Here is a 17,602-nt window from a genome sequence, read left to right as displayed (position 1 = left end):
GTTGACAATGTCCAAACAATATCACTTAATTAAAATACAAGTTACAATTTCTGTTATTTTGCATAGTCAAGTATTTATACAACAGTAACTGTTTCATTATCAAAACAAAACAGAATTACCAATTAACATTGCACAAAATCAGCACTGCTATACCACTTGGATGGTCTAATGGATCTGCCATATCTTGTTTTTAGTATGGGTTCATTCTCACTGGTAAGCATGTTGCTCCCTAAGCTGTCTCCCTTTTCTATTGTAGCCGCATTGTCAACCCTCACATTCCCCTGACACTCCTGTTTGGTAAAACCTCGAAAACCATCTGTGAACAAATTCTCAGTCACGCTAGAGTCATTGTTATCATGGCTAGTGGGGTTAGTAACCTGTGACTTTTTTTCCTCAAGATATCCTATATCTGAATCGTCATTTAACACACCTTGCTGACCATTGGACCTATCGGGGCGCAGCACATTTGCTGACCGCTCCACAATTTTACCAATGGGCATTTTGACCACGTATGATCTTGGACGATCAGCTGGTCTGATAATTGTGGCACCCTGTACCCACCCTTTGGATGTTTGTACTCTAACAGCACCTGACATTGGTTTGTCTTCTTGGCTACTTGCCTGTCTATCATAGTAATGTTTCTGTTGTGTCTGATTATCAATTAAAGCCTTACGAACAGCAGTGTGATCAGGTAGCAAGGGGTTCAAGAGAGCTGGTACAACCGGAATGATTGACCTAAGCCGCCTCCCCATCAGCAACTGAGCTGGAGAAAACCCACTTGCAGTTGGAGTGTTACGAATCTCTAGAAGAACCAACTCGAAATCCTTCTTAACCTCTGTGGCCTTCTTAAGGGTTTTTTTCATAGTTTGGATGTAGCGCTCTGACATGCCATTAGATTGTGGGTAATGGGGACTAGAAGTGACATGTTGGAAGTTCCAGTCCCTAGCAAACGTTTGAAATTCTCCAGAGGTGAAATTACTGCCACCATCGGACATGACCACTGCTGGAATACCAAATCTCGCAAACAGGGTTTTCAAATATTTGATAATACAGCTACTGGTTTGTCTCCGAAGTTTTTTCAGCTCGACCCATTTAGAATAGTAATCCACTACCAGCAAATATGGCTTATCATGTAAAAAAAAGACATCAATTCCTACTTTTTGCCATGGATGATCAGGCACTGGGTGAGGAAGAAGTGGCTGCTTCCGCTTAGATTTTTGGTATTTATTGCACACATCACAATTGGTCACGAGATGGACAATCTCGGATGTCATACCCGGCCAGAAAACAGTACCCCGTGCCCGCTGTATGCATTTCTCTGTACCTTGATGAGCTGCATGAATACAATGAAGGAGCTCTTGTCTCATACACTTTGGAATAACGATAGCATTGCCTTTTAAAACAAGACCATAAGCACAGCTGAGATCTTCTTTGTACATCCAGAACTTTTTCAGGTCTGGGGGCACCTGATGATACCTACTAGGCCAGCCCTCAGATATGATGCGAGACAAAGTCTGAAGTTCAGCGTCTTTACCAGTATGCTCCTGTATTTCTAACAACTTGGCATCTGTTATCTTGGTAGACACAACCACAGAGCAAACTTGTAACTCTACATCTTGCTCAAAGTCTGTGCGTACTGTCGAGCTTGGACAAGTTTGACATGCACAAGATAAGGTATCTGGTATGAACATCTGTAAACCTGGTTTGTACTCAACATTTAAGGTATACCGTTGCAATCGAAGTCGCATTCTTTGTAACCTAGCAGGACAGTCTACCAAATGTTTCTTAAAAATGGTTACCAGTGGCTTATGATCTGTTTCAACAGTGACCTGCCTGTTATAAATATAGTGATGGAAATGCTCTGCTCCGAAAACTATTGCAAGCATTTCTTTTTCTATTTGAGCATATCATCTTTCAGTGACAGTAAGAGACTTAGATGCATATGCAATGGGATGACCCTCCTGAAGTAAAACTGCACCCAACCCACTTTGAGATGCATCAACTGACAATATAACTGGCTTACTAACATCATAATATGCTAAAACAGGACTGTTGCACAACAACTCTTTGAGTTTTTCAAAAGCGACAACCTGTTCCTGTTCCCAATGCCACTGCACGTCCTTTTTTAACAGAACCCTGAGAGGAGCTGTGACTTCGGAAAGATTGGGAACAAATTTTGAAAGGTAGGTTACCATTCCTAGAAATCGTTCCACATCTTTACTGCAGGATGGGATATCAATGTTTTTAACAGCTGATATTTTGTTATGATCAGGAGCAATACCTTTCTCTGTAAGCACATGTCCCATGTAATGAACCTGTTTTACCCCTATTTTACATTTATTGCTGTTGAACTTTACCCCACATTTGGCTGCTCTTTCCATCAGTGCAGTAAGTCTCTGATGGTGCTCCTGTTCCGTACTGCCCCAACATATAATATCGTCGACATATGTGAGTACCCCAGGCAGCCCTTCAAAGACTTCCCCAAACCTGCGATGAAAGACCTCTGGAGCAGAACATATACCATAAGGCATGCGCAAAAATTTGTACCTGCCCCATGGTGTATTAAAAGTGCAGTAGTCTGTGCTGTCCTGACTCAGCTGCACTTGCCAAAATCCCTGTGAGGCATCCAGAACACTAAAAAACCTTGCGCCTGCCATCTGGGATGTAACCTGCTCCAGCGTTGGTAAAGGGAAATGTTCCCTCATCAAAACCTTGTTCAAATCCTGTGGGTCCAAACAAATTCAAATACTATTGTCACGTTTGTGCACAATAACAAGAGAATTGACCCATTCTGTGGGCCCATCGACTTTAGAAACAATATTTTCCTTGACTAATCTATCCAATTCTATCTTTAGGGGTTCTCTCAGTGCTACTGGAACTTACGAGGTGCATGGATGACAGGTGTTGCATCACTTTTTAGCACCATCTTGTAAGCTCCAGGTAGTACTCCTATGCCTCGAAAACACTGAGGATAGTTAGCAACTAGGTCTGTGAGCCCTGAATCCTTAGCTTTTGCTTCAACAGAATCAACTTTCCGTACCAAGTCTAACATAACACATGCTGATAATCCTAGAATGGGAGATGTATGTTTTTTTTTCAACCACATAAAATTCCAACACCCTAACCCTACCATTATAGGTACACTTCAGATAACACCTGCCATGAAAAGGTATCTTATCTCCTAGATAGTTAACCAATCTCACATTTGAGGAAAGCAAATGTTTATGACTAATTCTCAACCGTTCGAACATGTCCTGCAGAATTAAATTGGTCTGGGCACCAGTGTCCAACTTGAAGTTAATGAAATGGTTATTCGTTACCTCCACCTTTGCTGTCCATTCCGATTCAGATCTGGCATGGGATACAGACTCAACACACAATCCACTGACTTACGTGTTGAAGATGTAGAGGATACCGGTTTTGTACACTTAACCTCAGCAACAATTATATCGTCTTCCGATGATGATGAGGATGATGCAGAACTTACACGAAGCACTTCCCTCACCTTTTTCTTCGAGCGGCACATCCTAGCAAAGTGATTATTGCCGCCGCATGAATCACACTTTACACCATAAGCTGGACATGCCCGACGCTCATGTTTTTTACCACACCGGTCGCACTGAAATCGCCACTGATCGTTGTTAGCATTTTGACGTGCTGAATCATCCTTCTTACCACGCTGGAGTGTATATGACGTTTTCCGATGAAGCGTGACTTCTTGTACTGCTGCTGGCTCATCTTGAAACTTCGCAAGGCGCTTCGTTGTCACTTCTGTAGTTCTGCCCGCATCAATTGCTTGAACCAGTGTGAGGTTGTGTTCTTTCAGTAGACGCTGACGCAAATTGTTATCCTGAATGCCGCACACAATACGGTCCTTTATGAGATCATCTTGCATTGGGCCAAACTCACAAGTTGCAGATTTCTTCCGCAACTCCGCAACATAACCATCAAATGACTGGCCTTCTTGTTGCGAGCACGTAAAGAAAACATGACGCTCAAACGTGAGGTTACGTCTAGGTAGAAAATAAGTATCGAACTTAGTTAGCACTGTAGGTAAATCACGTACTTCACGGTCGACAAATTGAAAACTTTCATAAATATCGTCAGCATCATAGCCCATGGAATTGATCAAAAGAGCTATTTGTCTGTTTGCCGAAAGATTCTCCCCGCCGATTGCCTCGTGGTAGTATTTGAATTTCTTTTTCCATTGTAGCCAGTTGCTGGCAACATCCCCGTCACGTCGAAGCTTCTTGATAGGCTTCACCAACGTGTCCATGATGATGTTAATTTACCGACTGCGCCATGTTATAGTATTTTATAATAACAGCTTCATTATGATTGTAAGATTCCTTTATTCTCTCTTTCTCACCATTCTCTGCCATACTGCATTACAACAACAACAACAACCACTTCCCCACTTCCGGTCCTTGCCAACCTCTGCACATTGCAGTTCCCACTTGCTCCCATGACAGTGACCATGTTTCTATTTTTTCTTTCTTTGGACTGCAATTAATTATTAATTTGTAACACTGTATGTAACATCCAGATATTTCTGAGTAGGTGCAGTTAGCCAAATAATATTGACTTAAAAATAAATCTTTTAACTATGTTGAGCTATAGATAATATTTGAAAATGTAAAATGCTATGTCTATAGCACGTCTCATCCGTAGTTTACAGTATGTAATGCACAATTTTTGTCATTAGCTCTGTCCTTTTTTCAGTGCTCTGTTACCACATATGCACCATAGAACACAAAAGTTTAAGTAAAATTTTGTAATGTAATGTATCTGGAACATTGTATTCTGTAAGGTAAATTTTGGAATGAGATTTTCAGACATACATTTTGCTGTTGAATTTCATTGAGAGCATCATCTCATAATATTCAATTTTTATTTGTAAGGAGTCATAATTGAAAGTTTTTTTTTTTAATTTTTTTAATAATACAGCTTTTGGCTGAGTTTGAGCACAGCATATAATTGATTGGCATGCCTTGTTATTAATAGTGATTGTCTGCTACAAATAGTTTTTCCTGTGAAATAATATTTGGTGTTGTTTAGACTTTTTTTTTTAGAATGACTAAAACTGTAATTATAGTGTCAATACAGACTAAATTATGATCTTAAAAAAATCAACAAATATTAAAATTAAGAATATTAAAACTTATAACAATTAAAGATGTTATACAAAAAAAATAGTTTTAACAAGCCTAGCAGTATCAGTCTGGCAACGGAGGTCACTATTTACTCTGTACTGCAATTCAAGCATGAGACAGACTACAGGATGGAAGGAAACACGGTACCCTGTACTATTGTGCTTGGCTTGTGATTGCAGCTCTGCCTGAACGTGTACCTGGCGCGGGAGTACAGTGATCTGAACCTCGAGGAGTACCTGTTCTCACAGGTGCTGTTCCTGTTCCGCTCGCCCGAGACGTTCATCAAGTGGATGCAGCCTCCTCAGTCGGAGGACGGCAGTGATGCGACGAGTGCAACGTAGAGTGCCAGTCTTGACAAAAAAATAAGTTCCTGTGGTTCCTTGCCTTTTTTTATATTATTATGTATATAAGTGTAATAAACAGATGTAAATTTTACAAGTAAGTTGTTGGAAAAATCTGAATGACTGGATACATATTTTTGTATAGATGAAAATATAAATGCAGTGAAAGACCTATAATCCAAATTATTAACCAGATGGTTAATTTTTCTGGATTAACGATCATCAATAGTTTCAATGGGAATACCAAAGAAATATTAATATACAGTATAAAGGTATTTGAAGCAATCATAATAAGTTCCTTCAAAAAAATAAAAAAAGATGATCGTTAGTCTTGATCAAAAAAATCATCACGGAAATGTACCCATGAAATGTGAAATGTGACCTTCTAAAAAACAGGAAACACTTCTGAAATGAAAAACGACTGTAAGGCTAAACTCTGAGTGAACTAAAAATGCCAACAAAATGGTAATGCGACCTGGCAGCCTAAGTCAACAGCCAAAATCCACCTGAAAACAATCTTAACTTGAGCTGCTCAGTTTCTGCAGGATTACAGTGTGCCAAACCATAGAGTACCGGATAATGACCTTTCTATATGTGTTTTGTATATTGTATTGACAATAAGTTATTTCTTTTTATCCAGGAATAAAACTAGTGTCATTATTTGTATGCTGGAAGCACAAATTTTGTGGTGGAACAGAGGGAAGGGGTTGAGTCCTAAATTATCATTTATCTTCTTATATGTAAAAATTTATGTTTGTGTTTTAGTTTTGTATGCGTTCGTGCATCGTTCATCTGATTGAGTTGGAAATTTGTACACTTGTTGGCACTATCACAAAAGTTATAGTACCATCAACGTTCAATAGATGGCGCGCAAGTCGTGTCAGGTAATCGATTATATATGTATATGTTACAGGTAATGCTAGAAGAAGAAAACCTAGGTTTACCCAGGTTAACTTAACATTATCCAAGTTTATTTGGTAAAGTTAGAATAATCACTGAAATAAATTTATAATTCAGCATTTACCCATGTACACTTAGGTCTACCCAAACCTGACTGGGTAATGTTAGAAAAATAAAAATTTGTTTGATAACTTTAGTTACATTGATACCTTAACTAACCAACCTAACCTAACGTGCTCAAAAATGACACAACACCTAACATTACGTAGCCAACATTGGGTGAACCTAGATGTACACAGGTAATCGCCAGATTAAAATTTATTTTGGTGATTATTAGGTCTTTACCCTACAACCTTGTATAATGCTAAGTTAACCTGAGTAAAACTAAGTTTACTTCATCTGCCATTACCCGTAGCATATATATAAATTTCTCTATTGCATTGTTGAAGCTTTATTTGTATTCATAGCAGTGGGCTTTCGCATTTTTGACACTGTCTGCATCTCCACAGAAATGGCCATTGCATCAGTTTTTTTTTAATTACTATTCGAGCTTTATTTGTATCCATGGTAATGGGAATTCCCCCCCCCCCCCCCCCTCGTAACATTGAAGGTGGTGCTGTGAGCTGTGCCATGACAAAGCACGGGTACATCAACTAGTATGAAATAAGAATATACTACTGACAGCAGTAGCATAGAATACGGGGGTTATCTCTGATTAAACCTGCCCATTGAGGTAAGATGGGCTGCGAGCATTACATACAATTACATTACATACATTACATGCAATTACTCTGTTAGGCTGAAGACTAACCTAATTTTTAATCTGGTATTTGAACAATGATGGATGGCAATGCAGTCTTCTGTAATAAGAGTAATAAAATTTCAGAATTATTATTTCTATTTGTGGTACACTGAAAACATAACAGAATATAAAATAATCTCTTGTGGTTTCCACCTAGTTAATGATTTATTTTAGTGAGCTAGTATGGCAAGAGTAATGCTTGCACAAGGTTATGAAATTGTGTGCAGATTTTTAATTTGTTACAGGGCAACCATAAGACCTTTTTGGTGGACCTTACATTTAAAGGCGTAAAAATGGAAATGGAGGTGTAGTGCAAGTATGTGTGGTGCTTTCAAGAATATGTACCTACTACCAGGAGTTTTTATCTAAAAATTGTTCTGAATACTCTCCAAAACATACAGTTTGAAAACTGAAACATATAAAATTATTAATACTAAGTACAGTGAAAGGTTTTTAATCCAGCATGTAGGGGACTATGGTCGTGCCGGATTATTGAACGTAATTTAGTTTCAACTGGAATTCCAAATGTAAAAAGTTTTTATAAGAAATGTAACTGGGCTAAAAAGTAGGAAACACTGTTCTGAAATGAAAACTGACAGTAACAATTAACTCGGGCGGAATAAAACGTCAGCAGCGCAGTAATATAACCTGGTAAATAATTTCAACAGTCGGAATCCATGTGAAATAATCTGACTCAAGCAGCTCATTTGCTGTTGGATTACAAAATGTACCAAACCACAGAATGCCGGATATAAGAATTTTCACTGTTTTTCTTTAAGAGTTACAAAATAATTTAAGGGGAACCGGTGATAACACGTCAGTCCTACCATAGACTTTTCGTCATAAATTGTCTGCTGAGCGTATTGATTACAGATTTATTCATTCAGCTTGTGAGCTCTGCCTCCCCTTCATTATTGTCAGCTCTTTGTTTAAATGGCTTCATTAGGGTTCAGCTGCGATAGTTACGTGGGTCTAATAACAGCTGTGTAAAGTACCTGTTCTGTTTTCATGGTTGTTGGTTATCGAGATGGTGACAAAACATAATAGTTAAGTGTAATGTAAATTAGTATTTTTTTATTTAGTTAAAGTTTTGTTTAGTACTTTTATAATTATTCTTTGACTCTTAATTTAAATTGTTCTTGTTTGTTTAATTTTTCTTGAGTGAGTTTTGTTTCATTTTCCTTAAGCCATGTTTTGGCCCGTCAGCTCTCGTTTGCACAATGTACCTACTTGTTGCATTTAACTAACTTGTGTGATTTATGTTTATTTCTGGTTCCTTAATATTTTCAATTTTTTTTTTTTAATTTTTTCATTGTCTTATTATTTTGATACTAATAATATGAACCATATTATCAGTATACAATGTTAAAAAACCCAAAAACAAAACATTCTACTTCTTTTTAAGTTGGTCTTGAGAAGTATTTGTATGATATAAGCTATAGACTGCTTTTTTTTTTTTTTACTTTGAAAAACATACCTACAAACTAAATAATGTTTTTTACTTAGTACATAATATTTGAGGTTTTCAAATAAAAGTCTAAACATAAGTTTTATGAAATGATTTCTCTATTTTAATAGACAAAATGAGGTAACTGAGTTGTATTTTGCTGCATTTTGTAGTTTGCTTTGCATTTAGGTGTTATGCAGTGTGGTAATGTAGAACATGATGGTTGGTACACCTGGGAGTGTACGAGAGGAGACAGTGTAAGATCGGTAATGGTGAATTAAAGAAGTGTGCCTGAGCTCCCGTGTTTCAATTATGTAACATACATCAACACATGGCGCAGTCGGTACGAAGAGAACTACGTGAAACACAGGGTTCGAAACTACTGTCGTGATGTATGGGAACATTTCATTTGTGCCAGATATCGTCCCTGAGTAACGAAGAAACGACCCGCGCAGCTGACTCGTATCAAGACAGAAACAAAACATAGCGGCAGCAAGCACGTTCAATGTTCCTGAGAAATTGTCACTACGTGGGAACATCAGTGAGAACTGGAAAAAATTTCGACAAGCATTTGAAATTTATCTGGAGGCGTCTGATCTCGTTTCGCAAGGATTGCGTAAGATTGCGATATTTTTTAATATTATTGGCGAGAAAGCCCTGGATGTTTACAATACACTCAGGTTCACCGATGAAGAGAACAAAAACAAGACGTTAGCTATTGTTCTCGGCAAATTCCACACCTACTGCAACCCAAAAAAGAACATCCTACACGCGCGATTCATGTTTCATAACCGCAATCAAAGCAAGGGTGAAAACTTTGATGGCTTTTTAACTGACTTAAAAATCATGTTGCGAGACTGTGAATTCACGAATGCTGACGAAATGTTACGTGATCGGATTGTCTTTGGCACCCAAGATAAACCAACACAAGAAAAAATTTGCAAAAGAGGGGATGTCAGTTTAGAAGACACAATTCAACATTTCGGACTGCTGAAATAACTGCTGCTCAGGCAAGCCAGGTGATGAACTCAAACCAAGGGATGCCAGATAACATCACTGTTGATGAAACCAAATATAAGCCAAGCAAGTTTCCACGTCCTAGTAGAAACCCAACCATACAACGACTGGCAGTGGACATCGAGTGCAAGTGGTGTGGTTATTGTCACCCTAGAGACTTTTCAAAATGCCCAGCACGAGGGAAATCATGCTCTGCGGTGTAATGAACCATTTTGCGAAAGTGTGTCGTAATACTCGTTCACGAGAAACAAAATCACAACCAGTAACTGAGGTTAAACAAACAACAGATCCTGGACATAGCTTCGATTTTGAAGATTATTACTGTGATCACGTCACAAAAAACCCTGCATGCAACAGTGCTCAGGTAAAGTGTTGGACTGAAACATTCCTTGTTGACAATGTCTCTGTCACATTTAAACTGGACTCAGGGGCATGTGTCAACATCCTGCCCCTCAAGATATTTTCCCAGTTGTCTTGTGCAGGAACCACAGTGAAGTTACGACATGAGAACATATCCCTGGCAGCCTACAACAACTCTACGATTAAAGTGGTAGGTAGCTGTGAATTGAACTTGCGTCGGGGCACCATCAGTTCAGAAGAAACATTTGTCATAGTGGATGAAAACTCTGTGGCAATTTTGGGAATCAGTACCTGTGAACGGTTCGGCATTCTACAATAAAATGTGGTCAGTGAGGTACATCTCAAATCCAAAGAAAGCATTGTGACAGCATATGAAAATGTTTTCTCTGGCGTCGGTAAGTTTGCACGTGATTATACCATAAAGTTGAAAGAGAATTCTGTACCTGTTTCAAATCCACCAAACAGACTTCCCCTTACAATCAGAGCCAAATTACAAGCCGAGCTAGATAGATTATCTCATTTAGACGTAATTACAAAATGTAGCACACCCACTGAGTGGGTGAACAGGCTGGCAATCGTCAAGAAACCATATGGTTCCCTGCGACTCTGCCTAGATCCCCAGGATTTAAATAAAGCCATTGTGAAGGAATATTTTGAAATACCCACAGTGAAAGATATAATTTCTAAGCTAGGCAACTCCAAATACTTTAGTGTGTTGGATCTGAAGGATTCATTCTGGCATGTACCTCTAGACAAACAGAGTTCAACATACTGCACATTTTCAACAGTATTTGGCTGCTATTACTTCAAAAGGTTGCCATTCGGGTTTAACATATCGTCAGAAGTATTTCAAAAATACAACACAGAAATATTTGGAGACATACAAGGGGTCATGATCTATGTCGATGATCTGCTCATTTATGCAGAAAATGAGGATGCTCACGATAAAATACTCATTGAAGTGCTGGACAGAGCGCGGAGATGCAATGTAAAGTTCAATGTACACAAGTTCCAACACAAGGTTGCTCAAGTTAAATATGTGGGACACACCTTCACTGGCAGTGCCGTTATCCCAGACAGTGAAAAAATTTCAGCAATTGTCAATTATGATATCCCAACATGTAAATCAGACCTCCAGCGTTTCTTAGGTCTTATAAACTATCTGAGGGACTTCATTCCCCACTTCACGGAAGTCACTGGCCCACTGAGAAGTCTGTTGCGAAATAATAGTGAGTTTGTGTGGGACCCCAGCATACATGGTACATGTCTTAATAAGCTAAAGAAAATATTAACATCTGAACCCTTCCTACAGACATATGACGACACAAAATACATTGTGATTCAGACCGACAGCAGCAAGGAAGGTATAGGCTGTGTTCTTCTACAGGACGGCAGGCCGGTCTGTTATGCATCAAAATGGCTCTCGCCCACTGAAGTTAGTTACGGCCAGATTGATAAGGAATTTCTTGCCATTCTCTTTGCCTGCAAGAAATTCCATCAGTATATTTACGGGCGCGAAGTGGTAATACAGACAGATCATCAACCGTTAATATCAATCATGCAGAAAGAAATCCACACAATTCCATCGAGAAGACTGCAGAGCATAAAGCTTAAACTAGGGTTGTACAAAGTCAAGCTAGTATATGTGCCAGGCTCGAAAATGCATGTCGCAGATGCTCTCAGTAGGGCATGCTCCAAAGCAGCAATTGATGATGTAGATGTGTCCCTGGGAGATGTAGTACACTCAGTCAACATGTCAAATGACAAAAAGGCTCTGTTTCAACAAGAAACAAATAACGATGGATTACTCAGTATGTTGTCCACACTGTTTCATAACGGGTGGCCTAATTCCAAAACCAAGGTACCTGAACTGGCAAGATTCTATTTCAAATTCAGACACGAGATTGTAGTTGAAGATGGGTTGGTATTTCTGGGTGAAAGAATCATTGTCCCTGTAGCCCTCAAAAAACAGGTGTTAAATAATGTCCATCAATCTCATTTTGGTATGGCAAAAACCAAAGCCAGGGCAAAAACCTTATGTTATTGGACAGGCATGGACACGGACATAGAGAATTTTGTAGCAGGATGTAGCTTGTGTGAAAAATTCAGCACAAAAAATCCTAAGGAACCGATGATACTACAAGAACCCCAGACGCTGCCCTTTCACAAGGTAGCATGCGGCATCCTTGAGTTGGACTCACAATCATACTTAGTTCTGTGTGATTACAAATCCAAATGGATTGAACTGCTTCCGTTGCAATCCAAGGATGCAGCCAACATTATACGAGTGCTGAAAACTGTCTTTTCCACACATGGAATACCAAGCATAATGATTGCAGACAACATGCCCTTTGATTCTACACACATGAAACAATTCAGTGACAGTTATGGCTTTGTTATCCAAACATCAAGCCCATACTATCCCAGAAGCAATGGGTTAGCCGAACGAGCAGTAAGGCTCTGCAAGAACATGCTAAAAAAATGTAAAGACCAACAGCTTGACATCCACGATATGTTGCTGGAATTTTGTAACACCCCGGTGTTGGGATCGCCCTACAGTCCTGCCCAACTTCTGTTTAGCAGGAGAACTAAAATCAAGTTACCCATTTGTGACACTCTGTTGCAACCCAGTATCGTACAAAAATTCAGTAACATTCAAGAACAAAAGGACAGGCAAAACAAAGGTTATTATGATAAAAATGCTAAACACAGGCATGTCGCATTTCATAAAGATGACAATGTGGTTTATTTGGACAAAGGTGTCTGGAGACCTGCCCGAATCGTCGCAGAGGGTGGAAGCCCGAGGTCATGGATGATCAAGGATGAACATGGGAGGCTCAAGAGAAGGAACACCTATTATTTGAAGAAGTCCACAGTCACACGAGAACAGAACCGAGAAGAGCCAACAAGTGGAAACAAGGATGTGACTCTCACCAACAAAAAACGTTACTGGTCTGCTGAACGCAGAATGGTGTTCACAGAAAAGCCCACTCAAACTGAGAGACTCAAGGGTCCGATTGAAGAGGGCTTCAGAGGGTTTGAGACAGAAGACAATCAAAGTGTACCAGATTGCCATCCAAAGAGGATCCAGAAAACACTTCACTACCTTAAGGACTATGTTCAGAAATAAGAGTTATTGTCATCTTTAGTTTTAAGTAGTTTTGTATTTGTGTTTGTATAAGGAGGGAGATGTAGTAATGTAGAACATGATGGTTGGTACACCTGGGAGTGTACGAGAGGAGACAGTGTAAGATCGATAATGGTGAATTAAAGAAGTGTGCCTGAGCTCCCGTGTTTCAATTATGTAACATACATCAACACATGCAGTGTATTGACTTCCATTTTGGTGTGGGGGGGGGGGGGGGAAATCAAAATTTATCATTTCCAAGGCATTTAATTTTATTATTTCATTCTCAACTAGGATCAGCCTATAAATGTCTGTTTAAAACAGTTATGACATTTGTACTTTAAAGTTAGTGATGTATAATGTACATGTTAATCCTTGTTTACCTATTTTATACAACATTGAAAATATTTTATTTATGGGTTGATATTGTAGGCAATCCCTTGATTTTATTCTTTGCTATTTGTTCTCAAAAAAATAATTTACAATCAGTTTTAGAGTACCAGCCAACTTTAGTTATAATTTAATATAAATACATTAAACTAGGTAAGCTTTACTCTTCTCCTCTTGAAAGGACGCATATTTCAACCTGTGTGTTCACATTACCAAGTAGCCAACTCCAAGCGTCAAGTTGTCACTGACGATCCCTTTAGCCTGGTGTTACTCGACTGTGAAGGCCGTATTCTTTGTGTTGGTTTGTCCGAAGATAGCACAGTAGGCCCATACATATTGAGCAGTTCGAGTACTGCGCCGTTGGTCCATCCAAAACCAGATTGTACTATGTACTCTCCTCCAGAGCCATAGCGACCAGGTATCAGAGAGTCGTACTGGAACAACAGAATCTGTACGTCAGCACAACTCATACAGGTATAAGTACTAAACAAGATGCTATGTAGCATCATAAAGAACTAAGTGCATTTGTAATTGCAATAAATAAGTTTAACTAATCACATTAAATTATTTATTAATTTTTAAGTTTTGTAAACATGGGGCCATTAGGCCAGAAACACAGAACAACACAGTTCAAAACTGTTGAAGAAGGCCTTTAGTATGACACTGTTCTGGTATTTTCCTGGAGTCATAGGCGTAGATCCAGAGTATCCTGAGGCTCTTCCTCCCGTGGAACTTTAAAGCCTCTCACTGTGTGAAAGCAATCGTGCCTGTGAAACAGGGATGATGAACGTACGTAATGATTACACCAAAACTATGTTTTATGAGAAACTTTTTGAACACTATAAAGTTTTAAGCTTATTGCATGCATATAGGCCTAGACCGCCTCGTAAAGTGACTTGTGTCCATTGAGCCACAGATATTGCTGCCTTTCAAAAAACAATGGAAAATCAAAATCTGGAATGGGGAGACCAGGATTGGGACCCGGGTCATCAGGAATGCAACTCGAATAACCTGCCAATGCTACACGTCACTCCATGTGCATTTTTTAAAGGCATACGTCCATGCATGTGATATGTAAGTCTGAGAAAATTTAATATTTGGTTCCCTGTGAGTTGATTTCATTTAGGTATTAATTTTTTTAATTTTTTTTTTTTTTAATAAATCTTTTATGAACAAGCAGTCAGTTGCTCTAAGCGTTTCACAGTTACGTATCTTGTACAATTTCTCTTGGAGCAGATGTCTGAAATATTACGTATCTACGAGGGGATTAGCTGATATAGCATTTTTGTCAAGTATCCAACAGCAAGACACATTTCTGACCTCCTCCTCCTCCCCCCTTTTCCAAAAGTATGGCATTTTTAAACATAAAAATAAAATATTTTCATGGTGTTTTAGCAGAATTGATAACAAAATAATATTTAATGGTCAGATCACTTGCCTCCCACCAAGGTGATCTGAGTTTTATTCCCGGCAGGGCCCAGCCAAGTTTTTTTGCAAGTGAGAAACATGGCAGACATTTTCACGAGCCAGTGGGTTTTCTTTCTTGGAGTACGTGCTTCCGCTTCCCCTGTCTGTCCATTCTGTCAATGCTATATTATCATATCATCCCTCATCGTCCCTGGTCACACCAATGGAAACCAAATAAACCTTAACCTCCATATAAATTGGCTTGCAGAGAGGTTTCATAGTGACTCTAATTAGACTTGTTGTGTAAGCTTGACATATCAAGCTTGCTGCAAGCTTAACTTTGATAATCATTGACACAGAGTGAATGGTGCTAGCCAGTGGCGTAGCGTGGGTGGGGCGGAGGGGGCGGCCCGCCCCGGGCGGCAGCCCGCGGGGGCGGGTCGCCGGTGAAGCTGGTTGAGATCTGATCTATGATTCATTCATTACATGTGTCAGACACACTATAATGTTCCATTTTTATCTAAAATTTTGCGCACCAACTATTTTTTAATATTTATTAAAACTGCGAAATCACTGACAGAGCTCTTTATAACGTTTGTTTGTTTACATACGAACGGCAACATCGCATCACGCCGCGCCGCCCGGCGCGCGCGAGCCGAGTTGAGCCGCACTCCTTATTATGTTAATTACTCATACAAAATCTTTTGTTTCACGCGTCGGCCCGTGTCGATGTCTCTCTTTCGCACTCATTGAATTTAGTACTATGCATTGTACTGTAAAGTTTGACCTTAACCCAGGGCAAACCAAACAACTTCCGCAAACCGGGACACAGTAAAACTCCTATATTGCCCCGTACCGCGAGCGCAGGTAAACCCAAAAGAAATATTAAAACCCAAACTAATAGCAGGCTTAAAAAATACTAATAAGGTTGCGAACAGTGAGAGGAGGCAGCAAGTTAAAAAGACGCAAAATTTATATGACAACATTTAATAAATATATATATATATATCATAAAATCGTTTCATCACAAATAGGCGCATCCATCATAAAATACATGCCCTATTACTATACTTATAAAAAAATAGCTATATAATAATACTAAAAAAATACTTTAACAATTCCCCCAAAAAATTATAATTTGATCATATACTTCGGAGCTCCGAAAATTAAATATAATTACCAAAAAGGCATTAAAAATATATAAGAACATATTAATACAAATACAAATACAAATACAAATATAGATACGCACCGGGCGTATCACCGCTGTAAATACCAATTAACATAGGCGAAATCTAGCAAAAAATTGACACACCTTAACATGCAAATAAATATACCAAAAAATTAGTTAATTACAAATTATGGGTTTACAAGCCCTTCTCAGTTAAGTCATTTTCTAACGGTCGACACCTTTTTTCTTCTAGGTCTGGCAGGGATTGGGTGAAACACGCTGAACGTAAAATCCCAGTTTCAGTTTTATTAGTCCGTTAATTTAAATCCCAAAAATCCACAAATTATAGTTTCGCACCAGGGGTCAAAGGGGCAATCCTTGTATTGTTTTTCTTGCAAGCTGTTTGGCGATTCCGGCTCTAACTTCACATCTGATGAAGGATTCAACAAATGGTGGAAGCTAAATACAAGAATAGGAGACCATGAAAATAGCCTGGGCCATGAACAGAGCTTCTTGAAATGGAAGGAGTTGGAAGTTCGCCTGAACTGTACAGCAACCATCGATCAGAAACAACAAGAAGTTTTCGAAAGTGAGGAGAAGAAGTGGAGGGATGTACTGTACAGGTTGCTGAATATTATCCAGTTCTTAGCCAAACAGAATCTGGCCTTCAGAGGACATCGAGAAGACATTCGAGGAGATGATAGTGGCAATCGCGGGAACTTTCTGGAGTTAGTGCACCTCCTAGCTAAATACGACCCTCTTCTAATGGAACACCTGACAAAGATAAAGCTGGGAGCAAGAGTCTCAGTTTCGTATCTATCTCCAGAAACCCAGAATGAATTTATAAACTTACTGGGACAGCAAGTTCGATCCACCATCATCCGTCGTATTCAAGAAGCTAAATATTATTGCGTAATCTTCGACAGTACACCAGACATCTCCCACAATGACCAAATGAGCCAAGTTCTGCGATACGTACATATCGAAGGAGAAAAAGTCGCCGTGGTAGAATCTTTCATTGACTTCTTCGAACCAAAAGGAAAAAAATGCAGAAGATCTCAGCAACGATTTTATCGCGAAGATAACATCAGACGGACTGGACATACAGAATCTGAGAGGACAGTCTTATGACAATGCTGCCACAATGTCAGGGATCCACAATGGAGTTCAAGCCCGGATTAAAGCACTGAATCCGAAAGCTATATTCGTTGCATGCACAAACCACTCACTAAACTTGGCTGGGGTACACGCTGCTTCTGAATCAGTGGATTCCGTGACGTTTTTTGGAACTCTGGAGAAGCTGTTTGCCTTCTTTTCCGCATCAACTGTTCGATGGAACGCTTTGGATGCCGTCACAGGTCAAGCAGTAAAAAGAGTCACTGAAACACGCTGGAGCGCTAGACATGTAGCTGTCAAGATGCTTAAAAATAAGTTTGAGGTAGTTCTTGAGGTACTAGAACAATTAACAGATTCATCTCAAACTTCCG

At 39.2% G+C, this 17,602-nt stretch overlaps 2 protein-coding genes across 7 annotated transcripts in view; one reads left to right on the top strand and one right to left on the bottom strand.

Annotated features, from left to right (window-relative positions):
- The window catches only part of LOC134527075 (piezo-type mechanosensitive ion channel component-like), a 252,374-nt gene extending 246,706 nt beyond the window's left edge, over window positions 1-5,668 (top strand). The window contains exon 42 of the mRNA XM_063359411.1: window positions 5,333-5,668. Coding sequence (XP_063215481.1) covers window positions 5,333-5,494 — 162 coding nt within the window. The 3' untranslated portion in view covers window positions 5,495-5,668. The remainder of the gene's footprint in view (window positions 1-5,332) is intronic.
- Window positions 5,669-13,401: 7,733 nt separating this feature from the next.
- LOC134527076 (trehalase-like) overlaps window positions 13,402-17,602 on the bottom strand; it is a 302,312-nt gene continuing 298,111 nt past the window's right edge. For all 6 annotated transcript variants that reach the window (XM_063359415.1, XM_063359412.1, XM_063359416.1 and 3 more), the window contains one exon: window positions 13,402-13,971. In XM_063359415.1, the coding sequence (XP_063215485.1) occupies window positions 13,771-13,971 (201 nt within the window). In that variant the 3' untranslated portion in view covers window positions 13,402-13,770. The remainder of the gene's footprint in view (window positions 13,972-17,602) is intronic.

This window comes from Bacillus rossius, chromosome 1 (assembly GCF_032445375.1).
Source record: "Bacillus rossius redtenbacheri isolate Brsri chromosome 1, Brsri_v3, whole genome shotgun sequence".
NCBI lineage: Eukaryota > Metazoa > Arthropoda > Insecta > Phasmatodea > Bacillidae > Bacillus > Bacillus rossius.
This window is presented reverse-complemented; position numbering and strand designations above follow the sequence as displayed.